Source organism: Rattus norvegicus, chromosome 1 (assembly GCF_036323735.1).
Source record: "Rattus norvegicus strain BN/NHsdMcwi chromosome 1, GRCr8, whole genome shotgun sequence".
NCBI classification, from domain to species: Eukaryota; Metazoa; Chordata; class Mammalia; order Rodentia; family Muridae; genus Rattus; species Rattus norvegicus.
The window spans coordinates 225,580,199-225,607,662 of NC_086019.1; the positions used below are offsets into that span (position 1 = coordinate 225,580,199).

The window sequence follows — 27,464 nt, forward strand, 5'->3', positions numbered from 1 at the left end:
GTGAATTTGTCACTGGCTCCCCCATTCCAGCTCATGGGCAGCTCCCCCTGAATCTCCACCTTCATTTTTCCATGCAGGATTTCAAAAGCCTCGTGGTGGTACACACTTTTAATCCCAGCACTCCGGAGGCAGAGGTAGGCGGATCTCTGAGTTCGAGGCCAGCCTAGTCTACAGAGTGAGTTCCAGGACACCCAGGGTTACACAGAGAAACCCTGCCTTGAAAAAAAAAAGCAAAAACCAAACAAACCCAACCAAAATAAAAACCCAAAGTCAAAAGCCTCCATTCCAGTAAAGAATACTCTATGAACTTCCAAGACCTGCTTACGAACCCTGAGTAAGACAGACTCGCTAGGCTCTACTTCCTCCTTCCCAGCACAACCTTAAATTGTAAGAGTTTAAAGGCGAGTGCTGATGCCTGCTATAGCATCAGCTAAATTTCCTTGATTGAAGAACAGAATACGAATCAGTCATGGGGCCTGAGGGTTGACAGAGGTAACACTATCCAGGGTATGGGTGACATACTAGTGCCCACGGGCCTTGCCCTGTCTCCTGTTCACTTCTATAAACACATTTTTTTTTTAAAGATTTATTTATTTATCATATACAAGTACAATGTAGCTGTCTTCAGATACACCAGAAGAGGGCATCAGATCCCATTACGGATGGTTGTGAGCCACCATGTGGTTGCTGGGAATTGAACTCATGACCTCTGGAAGAGCAGTCGGTGCTCTTAACCGCTGAGCCATCTCTCCAGCCCCCACATTTTTTTTTAAAATAGGAACACAGCCATCTTTCATTCCCCCAACCCCGTCCACAGGTACCATGTACCACGATGGGAAAGCAGAGTGCAGGCAACCGATGATTTACTTCTCAGGTAAACTAAATTGTTCACTCTCTGGCAACAAACAGGAAGAGTTTGCAAGCCATCAGAAGAGTTTACATTTGTGTGCTTGCCTCCTTAGAAGGGAGGGCGTTTCTTTATGAACTCAGGACTGAAGACAATTCTCATAGTTATGCAGTTAAGAGTCTTCCAATTGTTCATACATTCACTTAAGCAATAAACATTTATGGAGCACCTATACTACACTTACCATTAAGGGCTTAGAGTCTATTGAGAAGACAAAGGAAAACAGGATGAAGCTGGTAAAATCTACATTAAAAGACACGATATCACAGTATAACAATGCTCTGTCTCCAGGTGACAGGAGAGCATGTTCTGCTGTCCTTATCATTGTGGGCTCAGCCATTGACAGAGTGCCCAGTAGGCAGAAGGAGTCCATGAAGTCTTGGGTGAATATTTAATTAATCAACGAATGTGTTAGGAATGAACAAAAAGAAGCCAGCTCAGTGGAGCCAGTTCTCCTGAGAGTTCTGTGGACCCACCCAAGCTGGGGTGCAACACTGTGTGACCAAAGATGACAGCCATACTGGGTAGGAGTATAAACATGGTATTTAACATTGAAAACTGATTCAGTTCTTGATTCCAAAGCTCCCAGGAGCTTCCTGTCATCTATGGGGTAAAATCAAAACTCTATGGAAGAGCTAGCAAGTGCGCCGTAGTTTCTTTTCTGCTGACTCATCATACTTCTCTGCTTAGCTGCTGCTTTCTACGTCTGTGCTCTGGGGTTCTTCACTATCTCACTCTAGTCTTTTCTTTTTGGCATGGCAGTCCTAGAAAAGGGCAGCCATCGACCTTTCCCATCTCACTGACTCTCCTTGTGCCATTTTTGGATGCAATTAGCTGTACCTGTCATCTTCTTTCTACCTTTGGAGTCAGCGCTGCTCAGATGACTTGGACTCTCTCTTTGGTCGATGTTTGCATTCATCCTTACATGACAAATTCCAGGAAACAGATCTCAAAGACTTCTCCTCCTCATCTCTACTTCTCTGTTGCTATGAGAGAACACCATGACCGAGGCAACTTACAGGAAAGTTTAGTTCTGCTTACGGTTCCAGAGGGAGAGTCTTTCATGGTAGACAGAGCAGGAAGCTGAGAGATTACATTTTTAACTACAAACATGAAGCTGAGAAGAAACAGACGTGGGGGAAGACTAGCCTACTCTCCAGTGATGTGCTTCCTCTACCAAGGTTCTAACCACCTCAGGGTCCTAAAGCTTCCCCAAACAGTGGGACCAAGTGCTCAAATACCTGAGCCTATTTCTCATTCAAGCCACCACAGTAACCTCAACACTTGATGTGCAGTTAATATTTGAGCAGATACATAGGTACTTGTTGAATAAATAAATGAATGAGTCAGATGAATAAATTAAAAGGTTGACACGTAACTCTGCTGAAAGAAGACAGAGAACAGTAGTTGGGACTTTGAGGTTAGAAGTAGTCTCAAGAAGCTCACATTTCAAAAGGAAATACTGAAATGTGTCTTCGAAGTTCTTATGTGTTTGTCTTTGAGACGAGGACTTACTATATAGCACACGTGGCACTCAAACTTGAGATCTTTCTGCCCCAACTGGAAACAGGCATATAGGATAGAAAATGTGTGCATCAGCCTGCTTTTGATTACCATAGCAAAACACTTGAAGCAATCAACTTGAGAGAGAGAGAGAGAGAGAGAGAGAGAGAGAGAGAGAGAGAGGAGGTTTGTTTTGACTCATAGTCTTGAAGGTTCTAGGCCATGACCAGTTGACCCCTTGCTTGCTTTGGACCTGTGAGACCACAGCAAATGGTCTCAGGAACAAATGATGGATTGAAGCCTGTTCACTTCACACTAAGAAGCAAAGGAGGAGGAAAGACTGAGGTTCTCACATCCTTCATATGAAGGAATATCATATTCTTCATAGGGATGTCTCAAATGACCTGAGTGAGTTTTTCTCACCAGGTCCCATCTGTTAAGGACTCTACCACCTCCCAACAGCACCACGCAGAGACCAAGCCCTTAACCTTAGGGAAGCACCCAAATTAGGATTTGTATTCTTAGCTTTGAGAAATCTACTTCCAAGACTATAAGTAAAGTAATGTCTTGTTTCTTCTTCTTTTTAAATTTACTAAGCAGTCAGGACTTTAAATCCATACAAATTATTGTGTTGTAAATTTATTGATTCTGATTGATATAAATGAATCATTTCCATCTGTTAGGGAAATCAATAGTACTTCTGACTCCTTGAACTTAGCTACAATGAACATACCCGCTGTCCTTGCATCAACAAATGTGAGAGTTTACTGGATATTTATTGAAGAATGGGTCTCAGGGTATATATCTGTATTTAATCTGACTAAGAAATGAAGTCTCTCTCTCTCTCTCTCTCTCTCTCTCTCTCTAAATGTCAGCTGTTTATGAATTCCAACTCCCCACCAATGTTCAAAGTGCATATAAAGTGTAAAATGACACTGAGCCCGCTGGGTCTAATTTTGCTTGTTAGAGGTAAAATTAATATTTCATTGTTTCTTACTTGGCATCACTATTTACTAATAAGTTTTGAAATTTGACATTTTAGTTTCGTTTGTAACTGCCCTTTTGTAAACTTTTTTCATTTGTCTAATGGGCTTTTGATCTTTTTTGTTCATTATTGCATACTTACATTGAGATCAATGCATGCAATGCCGAATTACTTCACGTCACCTTCTTCTCTACCAGTTTTAAAAGTTGTTTCTGATTCCAGGATGGCAACGGGTATATATACTGCTTTTGGTTCCTGTCCCCCTCACAGTAAACAAAAGGAAAGTGAAAGAACCCACAAACAACATTTGCAGCAAAACTAAGTAGCTATCCAGTTTCAATTCTCTCCCCATCTGGGGCCCACATCAGCCTCCCTGTCACTGGCTTGAAGGACCAGGCCAGGGGTCCTGGAAAGATTAAAGACTGCCGATTTCCTGATGTAACCTGCTCTTGTTGCTGAGACCCATGTTTCATGTCCCAGGTCGTGGCACTAAGTACCTTTGCTATGAGAAGTATTTGGTTCACTGATAACTGCACACCCTTCCTAAGGGAGTGCATCTCTGTTCTGGGTTCCAATCAGTCAGAATCAGCCCATCTTCTTGTGGTCCCAGAAATGTTGGACTGCAAGGGCCAGCCTTTGGAAAGGAAAGACATCTAATTTTTGGTTTCGTTGGTGAGGGGCACAAGGTGGCTCCCAGACACTGTAAGCGCACTGCTTCTCTCCAAGAAGCTTCTATTTTTCCTCCTGTGACACAGTGAAGCACCGTTGGTTAAAACAATTTGTTTGGTCGTTTATTTATTTTTTCTTTTTTTTTGGAGCTGGGGACCAAACCCAGAGCCTTGCGCTTGCTAGGCAAGTGCTCTACCACTGAGCTAAATCCCCAACCCCGGTTGTTTATTTTTTATTCTTTTATTTTTACTGGATTTTTTTTTTTACTTACATTTCAAATGTTATCACCTTCCCGTCCATAAACCCCCATCCCATCCCTCCCCCACTGCTTCTATGAGGGTGTTTCCCTCCCAACCACCCACCCCTTCCACCCCTTCCTGCTTCCCTCCCCTATACTGGGGCATTGAGCCTTGGCAACCAAGGACTTCTCCCACTGATGCCCAATGAGGCACCCTCTGCTATGTATGCAGCGGGAGTGATGGGTCTGTCTGTGGGTAGCCTTTGGATGGTGGTTTAGTCCCTGGGAGCTCTGGTTGGTTGGTATTGTTGTTCTTATGCAAGCCCCTTCAGCTCCTTCAAACCATTCTCTAACTCCTCCAGTGGGGACCCCGTTCTCCATTCAATGTTTGTCTGAGAGCATTCGCCTCTGTATCTGTCATGCTCTGGCAGAGCCTCTCAGGAGACAGCTACATCAGGCTCCTGTCAGCATGCACTTCTTGGTATCAGCAATAGTGTCTTGGTTTGGTGGCTATAGGTATGCAGGCTGGATCCTCAGGTGGGGCAGTCTCTGGATGGTCTTTCCCTCAATCTCTGCTCCAAATTTTGTCTACATATTTCCTCCTATGAATATTTTTGTTCCTCCTTCTAAGAAGGACTGAAGCATCCCCATGTTGGTCATCCTTCTTGAGCTTTGTGTGGTCCAAGAAGCTTCTTACTGCTCACCTTAGTTTCTTCTTTCTTCCATACATCAGAGGAATGATGTATTTCTGCTTTCTTTTTTAAAATCTTCTGTGTGCATTTGTGTGTATGTGTGTGATGTGTGTGTGTGTGTGTGTGTGTGGTCACATGCCTTCACCGGTAAACTGACTGCTGATAGATCCTGGAAGAGGGAGAGTCTTTGTCTTGTCTTTAGTTGTATACCCATGGGTGAGCTCATGAGATTCCAATTGATATCTGCAAACCCATGATAACCCAGCAGAACAAAAAGACGGGACTATGGGAGAGGGATTTTGTTGTTGTAAAAATATAAAAATTTAAAAAAAGTAAGACTGTCTTTTATCTGGCACCACAGTGCCCCAAGGTATCTTGCCAGAAGCACACATTTGGCGGCCCAGAGTCTCCTGCCACTGTCCACTTTCCTGCACTCAAACCGTCACATAAAAGAACACACAACACAATATTTGACCCAATTGATAAGATATAATTGCCTACCTAAACATACAAATCCCAGTACCATCCATCCCTTAATAAGAACATTAATAACAACCTGTAAATACACAGAGCGGAATCTTAACGTCACCTGCCATGGCTTCTCCCCTCTCCCTCCTGTTTCTTCTCCTTTCTGTTCCAGTCTCCTCCTCTTCCTTCAAACTTCTCTCCCGCCCATCCTTCCTTCTCCTCCAATGACAGGCCTCCTTCTATCCTGTACCTGCCCCTCACCTGTATTTTACAAATTCAATGGGGAGAAGGTTCTGGTGAAGTCACCTGAGTGACCAGGCAGCTGTCCTTGGGGCAGTGGAACTAGCATCAAAATACAGATAACCCCAGGGCAAACCCCAACAGGATTTGGGGAGGGTGGGTGGAGTGGATTGATAAAGGTGAGAGGGAGATAAGAGAAGAAAGGAGGTGAGAGTAATCACAAATGCAGTCTATACATGTGTGAAATTGCCAAAGAACAAACCTAATTTAAAAATGTGACTTTTGTGTGCATAGGTTAGTTTGCAGAAAATGTTTACCTCAGTTTTTAATGACAAATAACTGTGAAAGTGGGAAGAATCAACTTGGGGGAAAAAAAAGAAGAAACAAAAGACCATTTTTACAAAAATGGGTAAAACCAACTTTAGAATCTAAGGATGTATACTTAGCTGAAAAAAATCGTAAAGAAATGCAAGGAGCTAGGAGTGGTGACTCACACCTTTAATCTTTGCACTCAGGAGGCAGACACAAGTGGATTTCTGAGTTCAAGGCCAGCCTGGTCTTCATAATGAAACCAAGTTGTAGTCGATTGGCAGTGCTGGGGTTGGCATGTGACATTCTGAGAAGCTGCTGGTTTCTGGTGAAATTTCTTCACCACCAGTTATAAGCGTGTTCACCTGGTAACAGTTCCCAGGGCAAATGGTTTCTGGATCTCTGTTTATTTTATAATAAAAAGACAAAAACAACATTTCTGAAGATACACAAATGCAGGAAGATATTAAGTGAATAAAATTGCCGTATTTTAAAACAAGTGGGTTTCCAGCATCCGCTCTTTACTTACTTCACTAAATAGTTGTTTCAACATTAGGCCAACTTGATAAACACTAGGGTGTTCCTAATTCTACCGCTCAATCTACAAGCACCAGTTTAATAATAAGCAGGTACCTGGTCTGAGGTCATGCCCTACTTGGTCCATAAGTGTCTTAGTGTGGGGATTTGGCTCCCTGATTCTGACTGAATATGTTCTTCATAAGGCATAAATTATATTTGTCCCTTTTTTCCTGTCCATTTTCTTTCTTTCTTTTTTTTTTTTTTTTTTCCGGAGCTGGGGACTGAACCCAGGGCCTAGCGCTTGCCTAGCACTGAGCTAAATCCCCAACCCCTTTCCTGTCCATTTTCAATTTCAACAAATCTATGTAACTTTTGTGTTTGGGGGAAGTGTAAATTCCAGAGTTAGAATTCTTAAGCACTTCTCTCAATGAACTCTTTATATATATATATATATATATATATATATATATATATATATATATATATATATATATATATATATGTTTTATGGCAAATGTTAAAACAACACACTGGTGACTAACCTTTGTGCTTTTTCATTGATAACAACCTGCTCATGGTAATAACTAGGATTAAGGAGGCTTCTACAGCTTTTAAACTATAATCCTGGGCTAGTAAATGTTTTCTGGGCACCAGATTATATTATGCTTTTGAGGTTTTTTTTTTTTTAAACTTAAGTGTTTTAACTATTTCTTACCTCTCTTAATATTTCTGATTTTTCAGTCGCCCAAGTAGTTGTTGCAAACTTTCTACGGAGTCCAAATTATTCAGTATCCTGAGTATGAGGGAAAGAAATACCAACACAGAATTTTAGGAGAGTTGAAGTATCTCTGTGTATGATACAGCTAGTAAGCAGTCATATATATTTCTGTGTGTTTGAGTCACGGTGTATAGGAGACACACATCTAGTGTTAAAGTGGCAGTCTCATGATCTAATGATATGCAATAATTGTGTAAATATATGCTAAGCAGTGTGGCAAAGAGACCAGGCAGTATGAGAGTGGGAATTATGTGAATCGATAGAAAGTAAAAGTGGTTGGAAAGCGATGTGATTCCGGACACAAGGCAGCAGAGCTGAAGACAGTTCTGGAGACACTTCCCCCTTCCTTTTGAAATAATTATAGACACACAGAAACTAGTAAAAATAGTACAAAGAGAGGTCCCACGAGGTTTCTCTGTTGGGAGCATCTTCCATAGCTACAGGCCAATATCAAAAAGAGCAAATCAAAGTTTAGACTCCATATAGACCTTTTCCGGTTGCTCCTGGCGTTGTAGCAGCGGTCTAGTGTGGAGCTCTGATGGCATCAATGAATTCAAAGAGGAGGGATGAGACAAACATTGGGGATAAGCAGGTCCTGTCTGAGAAGAGTTGTCCTCTTTCTGGGTCCTTAGCCTTTCCAACATTCCACATAATCAGACATGAGTTGACCCTTGCTTTGTTCCCTAGGGGATACCTTGTTGCCTCCGGTCACAGTCTTCTCACTAACATTTCTGTTCTCTTATTTCAGTGATCTAAACTCCTAGAAACTGCTTGTGCCCCTCTCCCCCCTCCCCGGCTCCCCTCCCCCTGCCAAGTTGGCCCTTGAAATCAGTGGGAGCATTTTCTTGAATAATGATTGATGTAGGAGGGTCCCTCCCACTGTGGGCCGTGCCATCCCCCCCCCCCGCAGGTGGTCCTGGGTAGTATAAGAAAGCAGGCTGAGTAAGCAACAGGAGCAAACCTACCAGTAAGCGGTGTTCCTGCCTGGTCTCTGCTCTAAGTTCCTGCTTAAACTCCTGCCCTGAATTTCCTCCGCGATGGACTATGCTCAGGAAGCCAGATGTATTCTTTTCTTCCTCAGGTGTTTTTGGTCATGGGATTACCACAGTAACGGAATGCAAACTAGGATAGCTTTCTTTGTAAATAAGTCATATGAAACCAAAAACAGACTGGCACCCAGGTTCTCAGTTCCTTGTTCTATCTCCAGACCCATGCAGATGGCATGGTAATTGATTCTTGCACATAACGCTGTTTGTATTTATTTGTCTGTACATGATGGTCGTGATGCGGTTGGCACAGAAGCAGACATTTTGTAAGTTAGAGGAAGAGAGACTTTAGCTGGGGACTCGGCTGTGTTAGTCAGAGTTGCCAGTCACTCATTCTCTCTGCAACCGTCGCTTCCTTCTCACTCATCCTTTCTTTCTCCTGCGCCCTTAGGATTTCATCCTGCCTACACCTATACTGTATTGCTTTTATTAGGAGAAAGACCAGAGTTGTTCTGTGCTGAAAGAGGTGCAGCAGTTTGGAGCATTCTTAACACTGACTTTGGGAAAGGAAGTAGATTGTAAAGCCTTGGACTCTTTAAGTAGAGGTGAGGTGTCTCGATCTAGCACATAACTGTACGTATTTATACATAGACAAGGAGGTTCTGAGTGCTCCAGGCCCATACTTGATTTATAACTTAACCAAAAAGCAGCATCTATGTGGATAAAAAGCCCTTATCCTTTCTTGGTTACCCCAGTGGGATGTAAAGCCACCGCAGGTATCATTTCCTGCCTGAGTAGAGAAAATGGTGGGCATCACCATTGGAGAGCCTTGCATTTATGTTAAGGAATGCTGACAAACATTCAGCCCTCACAGTATGGGAGCTGAACTTGCTGTCATCAAATGCTCATGCTCCACGACAGAAGGAGAACGAAGAACAAGCATCCCACAGAGCTGGCTAGTGACCTGAAATAACATTGTTTTTCTGGGTGGCTCTGACCTTGAAGTTGGCTCTATGAGCATAATAGTTTTTGCTTTTCCTACTGGTGTCTCACACAGTATCAACTCAGCTTCCTAGTCCTGTTTATGCTGGCCTGGGTAGGGTGGCAAGGCTATATGAACCAGCATGCCATGCAGTTTTGATAGTGTTCAGGCCATGCAAGTGTGTTTCTCCACCTGTGTCTGGACAGGGACTTGCTTTGTCTGCACTGACAGTCTCCCTTTGTTGTTTTTGCTTTTATTGTGCTGCTTCATGTTTGACAAACATAACAGGGACACCTAATACCAACACACGTGCACTGTGTTCCCTTTCTCTCTGTATGGACTCTTGCTGGAGTCAGCATCTCAGTGCCCTCCAAAAATGGGACAGCTTCATTGTTCTCAGAACATTTTGCTTCTTAAGGAAAACCTCCCAGTCGTACAAACTGTGACTTGTATTGTGATTTGGATATGAAAAAAATCTCCTAAAAATACTAATGTGTTACAAGGTGACTCACCGAGTAGCAGCAGTATTTTGGGAGATTCTGGAGGCTTGGAAGTGGGGAACAGGTCACTCAGGATGGGTTCTTGGGGGGGGGGTGCTGTTATTCCTAGCCCCCTCCTTTCGTGCTCACTTTCTGCTTCTTGTCTAGGTGAGATGAAAAGTTCCTCTGCACATACAGTGGTGTTCTGACTATATGGGGCCAGTGACCATGGGGATTGAATCTTCTGCCACCATGAGTTAGAACAAACCTTTGCTTCTTTAAGTTATTATTATTATTTGAGGGGGGTGGGTGCATTTAGTCACAACAATGAAAGTTAACACACTCCATAAGCTGTGCTTATTTTCAAATACCATTTAAAGTAGGAGAGGGTCATTTTAAGGAAGTGTGATCTTTCTAAAGAGTGAAGGTCGGCTGGGGTGTAGCAATGTATTGGAATCTTGGCTTAGCATGCTTGATACCCTGGGTTCAGCTTAACTGGGGGAACTGTAAAGGCAGGGTGAAGGAAGACAGTCCTGTCTTTATGGAAATTAAAACTAGTCAAAACAAAACTGGCTGAAAGCTTTTCAATGGATATTCTGTTTGTCATTGTACCAAGGGAGGCCTAGAGTACTTAGAGAAGTCAAAGTCATTGGGGGAATCTTGTGGCCGAGAGATTAAGGGAAGGGTTGTGAGCAGCCTCTAAGGTAAAGGGGCTGCGCAAACACAAAGACTTTTTTTTTTTTTTTGGAGCTGAGGACCGAACCCAGGGCCTTGCGCTTCCTAGGCAAGCGCTCTACCACTGAGCTAAATCGCCAACCCCCACAAAGACTTTTAAGGGTAAAGGAGTGTGTAAAGGATGTCTACACTTGTGAAACAGTCGGAAGAAAGAGTTAGGAGAACTTCTGAGTCTAACTGGTAGGGAAGCGTGTTCATCATTTTGGGCACCATAACTGGCAACCTTGACAGCGTGTTTTGGACTGCATGGCATTTCCGGAAGGTACAAGTTTGAAATTTGTTGGCGAGGTTGGTGCATCTGGACGTTGTGAGTGATCACCTGCTCAGGCTTCCTTCTCTCTGTGAGTTTTCTGCCATTATATTTCCGCATCCAAATCTCTCTTTTTAAAAATTGTGGTATGCATCCGAACATAAATTCTAACATTCTAAATTAAAAAAGGAATTAGTAGTTCAGTGGTCGAACACTTGCCTAGCATGTACAAGGCCCTCGGTTTGTTTGTTTTTGTTTTTATTGATTATTTTATTTATTTACATTTCAAATGTTATCCCCCTTCTCAATTTTCCCTCCACAAGCCCCCATCCGCTCCTCCCTATCCCCTGCCTCTATGAGAGTGCCCCTCCACCCGCCTACCCACACCTGCCTCAGTGGCCTAGTGTCCCCCTATCCTGGGTCATTTAGCTTTCACACAACCAAGAGACTCCCCTCCCAGTGATGCCAGATAAGGCCATCTTCTGCTACATATCCAGCTGGAGCCTGGGTTCCCCCTGTGTTCTCTTTGGTTGGTGGTTTAGTCCCTGGGATCTTTAGGGTTCTAGTTGGTTGATATTGTTGTTCTTCCTATGAGGTTGCAAACCCGGTCTTCAGCTCCTTCAGTCCTTGCCCTAATTTCCCCCATTGGGGTCCCTGTGCTCAGTCCAATGTTTTGCTGTGTGCATCAACATCTGAATTGGGCCGGGTCTGGCAGAGTCTCTCAGGAGACAGCTTTACCTGTCAGTAAACACTTCTCGGCATCAACAATAGTATCTGTGTTTAGTGTCAGCAAATGGAATGGATCTTTAGGTAGAGCAGTCTCTGGATAGCCCCTCTTTCAGTTTCTGTTCCACTTTTTGTCCCTCCATTTCCTTTTGACAGGAGGAATTCTGGATTAATATTTTTGAGGTGGGTGGGTGGTCCCATCCCTCAACTGGGGGCCATGCCTATCAACTGGATATGGTCTCTGTGGGTTCTATCTCCCCCTTTGTTGGGTATTCTGGCTAAAGTCTGCCCTGTTGGGTCCTGGGAACCTCTTGGGTCCCTAGCATCTTTGACTTTCTAGTGGCTAACCCCAGTTCCCCCTCCCCCGACCCTCTGTAATTCTCCCCCATCTCCCATATCTGAACTGGCACCCCTTTGTCCCTCCCCCTCCTCTCTCCCTCCTGGATCCCTCTGTTTAGTCCTTAGCACTGAAAGGAAAAAAAGAATAGCTTTCCATTTTACGTATTGACGCATGGTTTCTCACTTATATACAGAGCTGGCTGCTTTGGCTAGTCTAGCTGTCTGTCTTCCTCTAGAGAATCCCTGTCTCAACTCGGGAGGGAATACAAGTGGGCTGTCACACCTCTCTAGCGTTTACATGGGTATTGATAACGTGAGCTCTATTTCTCGAACTTGAGACAATGTTTCTACCTCAGGTTTCCAAGTGTTGGGATTGTAGGTGTATGCTTCCATGTCTGGGTTTGGTAGATTTTTAAAATATGAAGTCCTAGGATTGGAATGGCAATGAAAAGGGATATGCTTTGCCTCCAGACTGCTAAAATCCCTCATCCCCAAGTAAGAATACTCTAATCTCAAAGAAAGAACAAAAGAAAGAAAGAGAAGGAGAGAGAGAAAAAGAAAGAAAACGGTCTGGCAATAGTAACACACAGGCCTTTATTCCTAGCCCTCAGGAGGCAGAGTCAGGCGGATCTCTGAGTTCAAGGCCAGCTTGATCTACAGAATGAGTTCCAGGACAGCCAAGGCTACATAGAAAACAAGCAAGCAAGCAAGCAAACAAACAGAATAACCTAACCTCTGCTTGTGTGGCAGGAGAAATCACCTGTCTTCTGGCAAATAGACAATGTTAGAGCACACCAGATAAGGATTCTCAGTGAAAAAACCCACACTGGGTTACTTTCTAGAGGAAAAGAGTTTGCATTTGAGTCACTTTAAGAGAGTGAGTGGGTGGGATTAAGGTCCACTCTCAGTTTGAACAGAAGGTTGTCTCAGGGTTTCTATTGCTGCGATGAAACAGGATGACCAAAAGCAACCTGAAGGAAAGGGTTCTGATCAAGGTTCAAGACCCTTGATTACTCACGGCTCATCCGTCATTGAAAGCAGCCAGGGCAGGAACTCAAACAGGAAGACACCTGGAGCTGGGCCTTGGAGGAGACAGAGGCTGTGGAGGAGGACTGCTGAGGGCTTCCTCCTCATGGCTTGCTCAGCATGCTATTGTTCAAATAGTTTTTTCATACAATACATTTTGATCATGGTCTCCTCCAGAACCCCCTGCTCAATTATTCCACTTGTCCAACTTCATTTTCTCCCCCACTTCTCTCTCTCTCTCTCTCTCTCTCTCTCTCTCTCTCTCTCTCTCTCTCTCACACACACACACACACACACACACACAAAAGCAGGTCAGTAAAAAGCAATCTGAAAGAGAAAAATCATGAGCGACACATACATAGACACATATGTAGATAAGTAGTCACACGCGCGCGTGCGCACAAACACACACACACACACAGAGAGAGAGAGAGAGAGAGAGAGAGAGAGAGAGAGAGAGAGAGAGAGAGAAAGGCAGTCACAAAGGAGATTTCTTTCTCCCTCATGACTAGTTTGTGTCAAGCTGACACAGAACTAGCCAGGACAAAGGGACAAAGGTCTAAAAACAAAAACAGTTACCCAGAAAAGGCTGAATTGCGTCTTTGATTATTAACTTTTCTCCAACTTCTAAAAAATCTCTGTTGAGACAAGGTTTTGCCCGTAGCCTAAGCTGCCCTTAAACACCCAGGAATTCTCCTGCCTCAGCCTTGAATGTGCTTGGATCACAGGTGTAAACTACCACATCCGGCCTGATCCTCTTAATAGCCTATACTCCTATATTCCCCCCAACTGTACAATTCCTTATTGCAATTGAGACTTGGCTTGTGGCCGTTGACTATGCTACCTGTACTATTTTACATTCTCCGTGTTTCCGAGAGGAAAAGATTGGTGACTCAAAGTGAGAAACATGAGCCAGGCATGACAGCAAACCACAATGAATTGGGCGAGATGATTCCCACGCACGGTGCTTTTTTCTTCCTGGAGCAAAGAAAAAAAGGCACTTACTGTTTTTTTTTTTTTTTTTCTTTCCCTGTAGTCTGCCCTGAAAGAATGAGGGATATTACTTTGGAACATTTCTAGCAGTTCAGCCTTCTGAGCAAGGGGCATGACAGTGAAGCTAAATTCAAATCCAAGCATACAATCATTTTCCTTCAGAGCTGAATATGTATGTTAGAAGTCGCCCCTTTAACGGTCTTGATTATTTGGGACTCATTAAGAAAAGAAAGTGTGCCTGGGGCACCACCCTTCCCAGTGGGGGTAGAGGGAACAGCTGTTCACCTCAAAGCTACACTCATTAACTTAAGAGTTAATGTTGAAGCTCCTTCTTAAGACCTGTTAGATCAGATGTCGGAACTTTCTGCACGCACATGGTCATTAGAAGGCTTGAAACTTTGAAATCTCAGAGTAAAAAGAGAGTCAGACAGAACAAAAGAAAAGCCTAGAGAAGAGGGACAGAGGAAGAAAGAGAGGGTGGGGTCATGGTCAACTGAGGAGAAACCGAAGCCCTCTAAGTTGTTGGTGCTTGTGGATGGTGTCCCAGGAGCACTTTCAGTTTTGATTGTCCACCCTCCTATAAGGTTGAGCTCTTTGAAGGTGAGCAGTATCTTATTTACCTTTGACTTTTGTGGCACCCAGCATTGTTTGACAAACAATATGTGCTTTGTGACTAATTGTTGGTCTGAATCAGTCTCCCCTAGTCAAGTAATGAATGTTCTGTAATTTAAGCTTCATATCTAGAAATGTGTTTATGGCCAGAATACTTTTATAGATAATCTTTCCAACTAATCGAGGGACCTGTGAAAGAGATTCCCCTGCCCTATCTTAGAAATCCCGGGGAGGGTCTGAGGATCTGCTGAGTGAAACACCAGTCCCTGGTGACTCTTCTGCAAGTCGAGTGAGATAGACTTTCTCCATGAGTTTGATGAACAGCAAGAAGACGGCAGGCAGCCTCTAACTTGTCCATTTTGCAATAACCACAGATGGCCATGTTAATCAGTGGCAAGAATTGCCCAAAGGAATAATGGCCTTTGTTTTTGAGAGCCACAGACCAGAAAAGCATGTCTGTGACTGGGCCTTCCAATCAGATGTCATCCTTTGTGCCCATCTCATATCCACGGGGAACTTGGTAGCCAAAAACACCCATGAGTGGCTCCTATAAGACACTCCTAAGTCAGATTTCCTGAAAGATAGGTTTTGTGACTGGTGGCTTCCAACTTCTGGCTGAGCCAGATTTTCTAATAAAGTCACTCTCCTGGCTGTCACACCTTGTCTCTGGGGAGAATGGACCAGCTGTACGTACAGTGATCCACAGCCCCGTACCTGGTAACAGACAATGCCTCCAGTGTTTTCCATTCAGCCTCGTACCAACACATCTTGTGAACTAGCCCATTAGAAAAATCAAAGTATTTCGGTTTACCTTGCGTTCAAAGGGTCTTGAACCTTGATCTGACAAGATTAAAGCAGAAGATAACAGTCACAGGGCACTGGGAGACGTCAGCATGTTCAATTCCAAATCCTTAGACTTTTAGGTGAGTCTGCTGATTTTTGAGTTTCCAGGCCTTGGGGCTCCGAAGAGTGCTGACAGAGATGATCTGTGGAGGAACAAGCCAAGAGGCTGTGGTTTGCCTTTTAAGAGTATCTGTGCCTGTTAAATGTCTACGAATCGTTAATAATTCGAGGAGGTGAACAGAGAGGAAAGGACTTTTCATTTCTTAATACACAAAGCGGCAAAGTCCCAATATACTAATTTACTAACAAGGCAAAAAAAAAATAATGAAAGATCACTGAAACCACATGGAGAAATGAGGAAGCAAATTTTATGAACTGTGTGCAAGCGTGAGCTCATCAGGTAAAGATTCAGACTGGAGATAATAGTAGGAGTCACTAATTTAAAGTCACCTGTCTGGGATAAATGCCTACTATTGTTTGTTATAGTACCTGTAATCCCCTGAGCATCATGCCTCCCATACGTTACCTCTTCTAATACACAGAGATATGTCTGGAATCATTGACCACAGCCTTAGTCGAGGCTGCCTAGTGAGAGGAACCCCACCCCCACCCCCAAATAACGGAAATCTCAAAAGGCATTTGTATGATACTTCATAAATAAAGCACGTTAACTCTCTTTTCACAGTGTAATCTCTGTGAGGAAGGAGGGTTTTCTTTATTACTCTCTCTGTATAGATGAGTAAACTGAGGCCCAGAAGAGTTTCTTGTCATGCTCAGCAATTCGTGGGCGTTTCAGAAACACGGAGAACACAAACCGAGTGTCTCTTCCCCTAAAGTTCTGACCCAGGAATCTGAGATTTGTCTGATGGCAGTGACCATCCCATCTGATCATCAGTCTGACTTCTTTGGAGTCCTGTTTTTCCTACACAGGAGTTAACAGAGCCCCAAAGGCATTGTGAAAACTCCACAGGGCTGTAAAAGGCAGTGTCCACGTGAAGGTGGAGCCCAGATTTTCTGTCTCCACAGTCAAAAGCTCAGACTGTGTTTTAGTTGCTGGCCTGGAAAATCTAGGATGAAAGCCGGACCTGCTGCTGAGTGCTCTCCTATGCACACAGGTCAAGCCCAGGGCCCCAGGTGGCTGTGGGTGGAGCCAGGCGCACGCGTATCTAACTGCGATCTGGAATAGGTAGGATTTGCGAAATGCTAGCTTTCAAGTCCTCTAGTCTCCACCCGAACATGATTATCGTAGCTGAAGTTTTGGCAACCGCGTGGACCCTCCCGAAGGGCAGGACCCGCAGTCTTTCTTCCGGGAGTTGGGACCGTGCCGGAGCTGGGTCAGGGCCGAGCGGAAACTGAACCCAGGGTCTGGGCAGCAGGGCGCGGGTGTGAGTCCTGGTCTCCGGAGTCCAAGTCCTGGAGGAATCCAGTCCTGGGAGGTGTCCGGGTCCGGGAGGAATCCGCTGTCGCTTCGGCTCCTGTGGTGGTGAGAATGCAGGTCAAGGTAAAAAGTTCGGCCTGAAGATGTTCTCATTGGCTCCGGTCCGCTGCTATTGCGGAGCTCCTGCACCCGATCGAGGTTCCGAGGTGCCGGAGAGTGACAGCTCCTAGCCCAGCGCTTCGAAGGTGCTGTGCCTGGCTGGGTGTCCTGTAAGACAACCGGGGAACAAGCTGCCGGTCACCTTTATCGGTTTTTCTTTACTTCCACACTTTTTGTGAGAAAAGATAGTATCTATTGTGCCGGATGTGTGTGCAGGCGTAGTTCAAGCTTGCCACACGCCTTGTCTCTTTTCAACCCCGGGTGGCTGATAGGTTACATTCTCCGGCAGCCCTAACTGGCGTCTCAGCTCCATCACCACCTGTAACCCTGGGAGTTTAGGTATTAGCTTCAACTTTCACATTTGGAGCAACTGGAAAGTACTACTCGAAGATGACATGGGATACAATATGACAGGCGATATGGCCTTAGAATAATGCTTAATGCCTTTGACAAGTAGTAAGAGTGTTCCTTTTCCTCCTGTACTGGGAATTGACCCCATGACCCTCAGTATCCAAGCTGTCTATCACGGGGCTACATTCCTAGCCAGCATCTTCAGTAGCTGAGATAACAGGTCTGCGCCATCAGGCCTGACTTAACTATTTCATCCTGACAATCATTCTATACAGTCTTAATGGCATTACTCTTCCCCCAACCTCCTTCCTTTGGGGAGAAGACGAAGCAGAGGGAGGAAAGTATAATTGAGATTTGAAGTCACGTCAAGATATAGTGAAAGCAGGGATAATCTAGTCGTACACATGCTGGTGGTGCTTTGTTCTGCAGAACTGTATCAGTCTTAACTGCTCAGGGAAAATACATTCTTTAGTTTCTTTGTCCCTGTGTGCAGATTACAAAGAAGCACTATCATGTGGGCTGCCATGGTGTGAGTGTGAGAGCAGATGACAGCTTCAGGGACTGGTTCTCTCCTTCCCCTGCGGGATCTGGGGATAAATTGTCGTTATCAGACTTGCACGACGTGCCACATGACCTTGATGTACTAATTTATTCTTTGCTTTGGATTGCTCCACACATCAGGGGTTGTAACCATATGGGATGGAACAAATAGTTCGGAATATATAATATGTATCTGTATATCTACATAGATATTTCATATACACAATGCACAAATTAAAACGATGACATATATCCTAAATATGTATTACATATTTATATAATTTATAGAATATATTATATATTTAGGATAGATATTTTATATTCATAAATATATAACATATATTTTATTTTATATGTAAATATGTAATACATTTTATGATATATTTAAGATATATATACCCATATCTTAATTTATGCATTTCTTTTTCACCTAAAAGGATTCTGATTGTGTACATTGCACTGTTAATAGTTTCTAGGGGCAAACATCTTTGCAAATACATATGGTGCTTGCTCAAATTAAGACCACATATACAGCATTTTCTCCCATGTTCTAGATTCATTCAGTCAACATGTTTGTGGAATGCCAACTATGTGATGAGCCCTCTCTCAGAACCTGGGGATGCACAGGAATGTGGGAACAGGACTTTAATTGTCTAGATGGAGAAAGGACAATGAGTTCAGTCTCAGCTATGGCTTTTTAACCTTTCCTAGAGTGCACATGCCAGACAGCCAAGCATCTTTCCCTTACTTCCTTCCCTATAAAGCAATAGCTGTTAGCTTGTGTGCCACTAGGCCTCAGAACCTTTGCCATATAGAAGTAGACTTTCTGAATGGACTGTGACATGGGCGTGTATGCAACAGAATATTTACAGCCTTGAGAAGGTAGGAAGCATTGGCATATTCTAGCAGATGAATGAGAATTGTGGCCACTATGTTAAGTGATATGAGCCAAGGGGCTGGGGAAACGGCTCAGTGGTTAAGAGCACTGACTGCTCTTGCGAAGGTCCTGAGTTCGATTCCCAGCAATCACATGGTGGCTGACAACCTTCTGTAATGGGATCTGAGGCCCTCTTCTGGTGTGTCTGAAGACAGCTGCAGTGTACTCAGATATATACAATAAATAATTTTTAAAAAGTGATATGAGCCAGTCATTAAAGACAAATACATGATTCCACTTTTGAGCTATTTAAGAATGTTAGAGTTATAAAAATGAAATGGAGAGTGGTGATTGCCAGGGATGCTGTCGTGTGGGTCTGAAGTCCCAGCTTTGGAGCACAGAGGAGTTCCAGAGATGGCTGCAGAACTATGTGAATACGTGTATCAGCATTAAACCACACACTTAGAAAGTAAGATAGTAAGTATTATATCATGTATCTTTTTATCACAATTAAACATGACCCATGCTTATAACCTGAGCACTCAGGCAGAGGCAGGAGGATCATGAATGGAAGCAGGCCTTGGCTAACTTCAGCTATAGAGTGAGACCTAGTATCAGAATTAAACAAACAATAAAGAAAGATGCTCATATAAACTACATAATGAGGTTTTTTTTTCCCTAAACTTTGGGTATGATTGCATAATCTGAGTTCAGCTGGAGTTCTATTTTGAGTGGTATCCACAGATATTGGTGGGCATGGGGTGGCAGTAAAGCATTTTGGAAAATTTTCCATTGATTTGGGCAGCCCAACAATGAACTCTTACTCTTTCTCTCTGTCTTTTGATATAAGTTCTCACTAGGTAGATTACAGACCTACCACTATGGAAACTTATTTTCTTTATTCTCGATGAGTTTGGGCATTTCTGTTTTCTGTGGAAGAGGTTCTTAGTCATGGATAGTATAGGAAAACTTTAAGACAATTTCAGGGTCTCATAACCAGTTTCCAGCAGTAAGAAGCAATCATTTAATTTGCCCTGGAGTCTGCATCCTTTCTCAGGGTTTGGCCAGCAATTCCTTCTGCCATAGTCCTACGTTTGGTCCAGCTGTGCAGATACACACACGGAGGCCAGGGGTTAACCTCAGTTGCTGTTCCTCAGGATGACTGTCCTTGTTTTGAGACAAAGGCCTCCCGCTGGGATCTGGTGTTTGCCTGATTGGGCTATGCTGGCTAGTATGGGAGCCCAGGGCACTTCCTGTCTCTACCTCCTGGGGTTGAGATAACAAGTCGGTACCACTGCCTAACTCCTTCTGTGAGTATTAGGGATCAAACTCAGATCTTGTGCTTGTGCAAATATTGCCTGCTGAGCCATAGTTCCAGTTGCTTACAATCCATTGTGACTGGGAAAGATGCTTACTCAGAGCTCAGCAAGGTGCCTGCCAAGACGTGGTGGCATTCCATTTCCCTGGTGACCTGAGGTATGTAGTTCATGGAAGCCTGGAATGGTTGGCGCCATGAGGAACCAACTAGGGGAAGACATTGCCATCTCTGCCTCATGCTGGCTCCAGAGTTTCTGGAAATATCCCAGAGCTAGTTGGGCATCAGATATCCCGGTTTTTTTTTTTTTTTTTTTTTTTTTTTTAATCTCAAGAATTTGTTGTTGGTTGTTTTGTTTTGTTTTTGTTTTTTAAATTTCTGCCCTATCCTTAAATTGTGTGCGGACATAACATGGAATTTCCTTTTGCCAGACTCGAAGCCTAGGTCACTGAAGAATTATAGTTCCCCAAAGTGCTTATTTTACTTGGCCAGTTCTGGACTAGTAACTCCTTTTTTTTTTCTTTCTTTTTTTTTTTTCGGAGCTGGGGACCGAACCCAGGGCCTTGCGCTTGCTAGGCAAGCGCTCTACCACTGAGCTAAATCCCCAACCCCCAACTAGTAACTTCTTATGAATGGCTTTTGACTTAGACAGGGTTCTCTAGAGTCACATACTTATGGAATGGCTCTCTATATAAGGGAATTTATTGTAATGATTTACAGCCTGCAGCCTAACTAACCCAACCATGGGCGGCTGTGAAAGGGAAGTGTAAGAATCTAGCAGTTGCTCAGTCCCACCAGGCTCGTTGTTTCAGCCGGTCTTCTGCATATGCTGGAGAAGCCGGTCTTCTGCATATGCATATGCTGCATAATCGTGGAGAAGAAGGTTCCAACAGATGTGCTGGCAAGCAAGTGCAAGCAGGTGAAGAAGAGTGAAGCTCCCTTCTCCCATCATCCTTAGTAGGCCTCCAGTAGAAGGTGTGGCCCAGATTAAAGGTATATACCATTGTACTTGGATTTGGAATTTGTTCTGCCCCAGGCTGGCCTTAAACTCAGAGATCTGCTTGCCTTAGTCTCCTGGGATTAAAGGCATGTACTTCCTTGCTTGGGCCTTGGCTATTCCTGACCACTAATGCCTCAGGATCTGGATCACCAGTGTGCCCTCCATTTCTGGACTGTAGTTCATTCTAGATGTCATCAAGTTGACAACCAGGAATAGCCATCACTACCTCTTTTTTTTTTTTTTTTTAAACTTAAGCAATCAGCTGACCACGGAAGCAAAGATGTTAGAGATAAATACTTTGTATAGCAAATGTGTTAAGAGACCCTGGAGAAAGCTCATTGCCTTGTGTTTAAGTTTGCCATTCTGTTCACCCTCTTTAGGGCTGGGAGATGTTGTTAGCATCTGGCTTGGGAGGACCAGCTCAAGCTGCCCATACAAACCATAATGAATTTTGTTGAAGGGCAGAACATTTTGCTCATGATTAATTAGATCATGTCTGAAAACCACGGGCTGCTTTCAGAATGTATATTGTGTTACCTTTGCATGGAGTTCTCTTTGTTGGGACTAAATAAGAATCAAGATATCTGGGTGATAAATATTTGGAAACACTATCAGTAGAAGCAGAGACTAAGGAGGCCTAGGGAGGTATTTCAGTGCTAGAGCACTTGTCTGGCATGCAAAAGGCATTCTAGCACTGAAGAAAATCGTGCAACAGAAAGCAGCCATGATTACTGCTCTGGGCTCATAAATCACCTCAGTTGCACTATTGACATAAGAGTGGTGACTATGATTTGAGTCCGAGATGGCATTGAGAATCTGTTGAAAGCATGGCATATCTAAGCTCTCTGTCTTGTCAAGTACCCTCTGCCCCAGCTCTCTCTTGCCAGATATTTTTTCCCTCCTGCATTTCCTTGTTAAAGAAAATGCAAACAATACAGATTATTTTTGAAAGTGAAATCTTCTAGTTTTCACAATGTGTTAGTTGACTCAAAAGTTTTTCTTTAATTGCTCAGGCTGAATAAAGCACACTGTGATCTGTACTCTGTGAGGTTATTATTTATTTTGACATATTTTGCCTATTTTCTGAGGTGAGGTCTTTCTTTCCGCTAGTGTTCCTTTTTTTTTTTTTATTGTTTAAGGAAAATTGTGTGTGTGTGTGTGTGTTGTGTGTGTGCGTACATGTGTATGAACATGTGTGTATGTGTGTATGTGTGAGTGTATTCATGTGTTTGGTATACGTGTGAATCTGTCTTCTTGCTCATGCAGAGAGACCAGAGATCAGAGGTCGATGCCAGCTATCCGTACTACTTCACTTATTCTGTGAGATTAGGTTTCTCACTGAACCCTGACACTTGCAGCTTTGGCTAGACTGGCTAGCCTCAACCCTCTGGGTTCTATCTGCCTGTCTCTTCACAATCCCCCAGCTCTACCACCAGGGTTGTTTTAACAGACATGAGCAGCCACATTTGACTTTTTATGTGGATTTTGGGGATCTGAACTTAGGCCTTTATACTTGAACATCAAGGAGACTAGCCACGAAACTGTCTTTTCAGTCCTTTCAATTTTTAAAGAAAAATAAATGAACATTTTTATTGAGATAGATTATATCTATAATTCACTTAAGTTGTCTTATTTGATGACTTTTGGTATAGTGCCAGAGTTTAGAATCCATTTTCCAGAGTCAATATTAAAACACTCAGTGTACCCAAAAGGAATCCCACTGTTACTAGTTATCACCTTCTCCCAAATCTCTATTACCCAGCAGCACTAATCTGCCTTCTGACACTGTAAGTCTCCCTAGTCTGGTGTCAGTGTAAAGGGTTGTACGCTGCTGATGGTTCTTTGTGACAAGCTCATCTCATGAGGATGTGTTCAGGGCTATCCAGGTTACAGCCTTTGCAAGAACCTCCTTTCTTGGGCTGGAGAGATGGCTCAGTGGTTAAGAGCACTGCCTGCTCTTCCAGAGGTCCTGAGTTCAAATCCCAGCAACCACATGGTGGCTCACAACCATCTGTAATGAGATCCGATCCCCTCTTCTAGTGTGTCTGAAGACAGCGACAGTGTACTCATATACATTAAATAAATAAGAACTAAATCTTTCAGTGCAGCGAGCATTTAAAAAAAAAAAGAACCTCCTTTCTTTGTTTTATTAAACATGATTCCATTGCATGCACATATAGCGATAACTTTTTATTAGTCATTTGGTATACAATTCATTGTTTCTGTTTTCTTGGATTATACAATGATGCTTTTATGAAAATTTGTGTACAAGATTTTGAGTGGATTTGTTTTCATTTCTCCTGGGTAGACGTGTAGGAGTCTAATTGCTGGGAGATTCTGGAAAACTGAGTTCAGCTTTGGGAGAAACTGTAGATTCTCTCCTAAAGCCACTGCGCCGTGCCAGTGCATCGCTACCAGCTTTGCTGTGCAGGTCTGTGTGTTCTCACTTTCTGACTCTCGCCATCACAGTGACTACACAGATGAACTCCCGGTTTGGATTTGTATTTTCCTAAAGCCGAATGATTTGAACATCTTTTGTGTGCTTATGGGTGTTTGGGTGTTTTTTTTTTTTGAAAAAACAAAACCAAAACCAAAACCCAACCGATCAAACAAACAAAAAGCCAGTGTATTTACATCCTTTCTGTGGCATGTGAATTTGAACCAAAACTTTAGGTTGTTTTCTGAAATCTACATAATCCTAGTCACGGAAAAGTTAATTTGCAATTCCTAGTGGCCACAACCCTCTCGCCATCTCTGTGTGTCTCGGGAACCACACTGTGTTGGTCATTTTCCATGATTGTATGTGAGGGCCCTCACAGGATGCAAGTGCTCAAACAACATTTAAGAAACTAATTTGAAAACCTTAAAACACTACCGTTAAACTTCCAGGTTTATTTTATTTTATGCATATAAGTATTTTTTGCTTGTGCACCGCGTGGGTACCAGGTACTTGTGAAGATTAGAAGGTACTCCGGGAACTGAACTTACAGAACATTGTGAGCGACCATGTGAGTGCCAGGAGACGACCCCAACTCTTCTGACAGAATAATCGCTCGTGACCACTGATCTATTCATTCATAACCCCCAACCATCATTCTTGAGGTGGAAGTTTTCTGAAGAAAAGGTTCTGTGAATGGAGTGTGCGTGCGTGTCTGTGTGTGTGTGTGTGTGCGTGTGTGTGTGTGTTTGTGTGTGTGTGTGTGCATGTGTGTGTGTTTGTGTGTGTGTGTGTGTGTGTGTGTGTGTGTGTATGTTTGGAGGTTAGAGGACAACTCCGGTGCTGCTCCTTGCTTCCCAATTTACATTTTGAGACAAACTTCCTCTTGCCAGTGCTGAATTCCAAGCTAGCTGTTTGGTGAACTTCGAACTATGGGCCTCGGCCTTTTCACGGGTTCTAGGGAATCTGAACTCACATCCTCATGTTTCCACTGCAACCGCTTTATCCACTGAGCCATCTCTCCAGCTCTTCAGAGCATTTTTGAAATGGTAATTTGGGGAAGGAAATCACATATTGAATGCATCAAACCCATGTTGGATTCAAATGAGAGGCAGAATAATGAATGGCAAGTAGGCATGATTTGGGGAAACTGTTCGTAACAAGAGCCCTAAGTTGTAGTAGACTGGTCAGGGTTAATGCTCTAGAAACCTCATCTGAAGACAGTATGTGGTGGTCCTTGGGGTTGACTGCCTGGGATTTATGTTATTGTTTAAGTTCAGGTCCAGGAATGTGAAAAGCGGTAGTGTTTGCCATCACACTCAGCTTGGACTGTGGCAGGCTCTGTAGTCAGTGATGATATACTGAGTTGCTAAGAGCATAAACCTGAGTCAGACTGCCCAGATCGGAATGCTAGGTCAGAGTGCCAACATATGAACCCTGGCTCAGATTGCTAACATGAAAGTCCCGTGGTTACTTCTATGAACTGTTGGGTCAAATTCTTCACCCTCTATCGAGTTAGTATCTCATTGACAGAAAGACTATAATAATTGCATTCAGGTACTCCAGGACAGACTAAATACTTGGCATTGTGTAGATTGAGTGTCTGGAGAGGGCAGAATAAATGGTCACCTTGCTGTTAATATTATTTTACCAGCTGGGTTGGACTTTGAATCTGAAGACCTCTTTCTTCTTCCTGCAGAAAGTAGACTTCCTCCACTAATCTGAGGACCAAGAAGTTTTGTAAAGTGAGCCTTGTAATCATCTCTGAGAGATGCTTTTCTTCCTAAATGAATCTCAGTCTAAGAGGCCATCTGACTACAAGACACTTGGCTTGTATCCATTGATCCCTTCCAGCTCTTATCATCACTGCCAGCGGGTGCCTCGGGAGGATTCCCAAACAAAATTGCCTCGGGAGGATTCCCAAACAAAATACAACAAAACAAAATCTCAATCTGCGACCTTATCTATGCTAGATAAGGTGCTTTCTAATCAGCCATCTTTCCTGATTGATCCCAAGACCCAGCAGAGAGGTATTTTTGACTATGTAGAGAAGATTTTAAATCTTCAATGGAAAAAAAAAATACAAAGTTCTCTATTTTGTTCAGGCTGTCCTTGAACTCTTGGCCCCAAATGATTCTCCTTTCTTAGTCTTCAGTTTGGGCAGGACTACAGGACAGCAGGGATGTGCTTGGCTTCTGCGGACAGAACATCTTGCAATTAAAACTCTCCCTAAAATGAGTGCAATTTTAAGGACAGTTTCCGGCAAAGCAAGCCAACCTAAAGCACTTACACACCAGCTCCTTCTTCCTTCAGGCAACACAGAGGCAAGCTAGAGGAGCCAGTGTGTGGTATGTGGCTTTCTCAAGTGTCTTGCAGCCACTCCCACCTCCACCCCCACCCCCATGTGGGAAAGCATTCCTCAGAGGCAGCTCTTATCTTGGAGACGGTTCAGAACAGAAGTTGTGTTTTGCCGGCTGCCACTTAGGTTTAGCAAACATGCAGCTGAAGAGCAGGGTTGGTGGGTGAAGGACTGGGAGCCCAGAAGAGCCCTTCACTGCCTGTCCTTGTGCTGGGAGTGTCAGGTTGCTGACTGGGCCCCTTGGTTCAGTCACAGAGCAGGTCTGTGGTGTAGCAGGTGCAGGGGCATTTCTAGGAGGTACTTGAATTCTTGTTTGTAGACTATGATGGTCGGTTCCTTTAAATTATTACTAGTATTACTCCTCCTCCTACTACCATTATTATTATTATTATTAATAGTTTGGGATCATACTTGGGGGCAGCTAGAGTGACAAGTTCCTCTTTATAACACAATCATAAGATGTTATGAGCATCTGAATAGCATCCTCTGGAGTAGGAAGCTTGCAGTTCTTTCTGTTTAATCCCCCTTTTGAGTTAGTCTCTTCCTTATGGATTGAATGTGTTTCTTCTCATCTTTCAATGTCACTAGAAATCAAACATGGAAGGGATATCTTAAGGATCAAAGCCCAGTGAAAATGGAAGCTGTCCTGTAGTTTGCTGCTGGATGACTCTCAGAGGGGGGTGCTGTGTGGCTGTGCCCTCTTTCCTTCCTGAGTGGCCCCGGGTGCAGTCAACCCTTCACAGAACAGCACTGGGGCTTTGAACACCGCAGTAACAACAACAAACAGGGGCCTGGAAATTTGAGCCTATTGAATACCTCACGCCTGCCAACCTCTGTTAGTCACAGCATTCTTGCTCTCCTACTGACTGGCTGACTGCTGAGGCTTCACTTCCTGGACCACCCTCTCTCTCACAGAGCACCTTTCCTCCTAGCCTTTTAGGAGAACTAGTTATTCAGAATGTGGGAAACTTGGTATTAAAATCCTAGAGGTTTTCAAGGTACTGTATTTATTTAATTTTTTTTGTATGTGGCATACATATATGTTTATGTTTGCGTGTGCACATGTGTATGCCTGTATGTGTGCATTTGGTATATGGTGTGTTGGGTAGAAACCAGAGGTCAGATGTATTATTGTTCTCCACTTTACTTTTTAAGACAGGGTCTCCCATAAACCTGGAGCTCAAGGCTTTACCCACACTGATTGGCTAGTGAGAGTGCGGTTACCCCTGTAGAAAAATAGTTTTTCTACTTTGGTGCTGGGGTTACAGATGTAGACCTGTACCCAAGTCTTAAGTGTGGTTTCTGGATATTGCAATTCAGGTCCACATGGCTGAACAAACTTGAAAGGGAAATCGCAAGGCTCCCAGCAGCCCAGCGGTAGAATTAAGGCCCAGCATATATGAAGCTCTGTGGTTAACCCCAGCATCTGAACAAAAACAAACAGAAGACTGAACAGGGTGGAAGGGTTAGAAAATGTAACAAAAGAAAAGCCCTACGAGTTAAAAAAAAAAATGCAAGAAAGAGCCCATTAATGGCCCTGATTGTTCGGGTTGAATTAAAAATTTTAAAGATTGAGATGAAAATCTTTTTTTTCTATTTTTAAAATAACACCTAAAACTTAAGATTAAAAATTTTAACGCTATAACTTTAAAAAAGTAGGAAAAAATGTTTAGGCAAGGAGTGTCCTTTATTGAAAATTCCCGAAAACCTCCTAGAAAAAGAATCTCTCAAAATTATGTCCCCGGGGAACAATCCTGTGGTCTCCTCAG

General features: G+C 43.4%; 1 protein-coding gene and 1 long non-coding RNA gene across 6 annotated transcripts in view; one reads left to right on the forward strand and one right to left on the reverse strand.

Annotated features, from left to right (window-relative positions):
• Positions 1-27,464, forward strand: part of Trpm6 (transient receptor potential cation channel, subfamily M, member 6) — a 187,579-nt gene that overhangs the window by 20,671 nt on the left and 139,444 nt on the right. For 2 of the 5 annotated variants that reach the window (XM_039101383.2, XM_039101384.2), the window contains exon 1: positions 16,110-16,780. The exons of 1 other annotated variant lie outside the window; for it this stretch is intronic. In XM_039101383.2, the coding sequence (XP_038957311.1) occupies positions 16,769-16,780 (12 nt within the window). In that variant the 5' untranslated portion in view covers positions 16,110-16,768. Of the gene's footprint in view, positions 1-16,109; positions 16,781-27,464 lie in introns of those variants that run through there. 2 more of the 5 variants (XM_039101381.2, XM_039101385.2) reach the window with 1 other exon arrangement.
• On the reverse strand, positions 6,182-8,707 carry LOC102554711 (uncharacterized). The gene is made up of 3 exons (XR_350948.5): positions 8,274-8,707; positions 7,246-7,323; positions 6,182-6,413 (listed from the first exon to the last, which is right to left on the reverse strand). It is a non-coding gene; the product is annotated as an uncharacterized LOC102554711 (long non-coding RNA).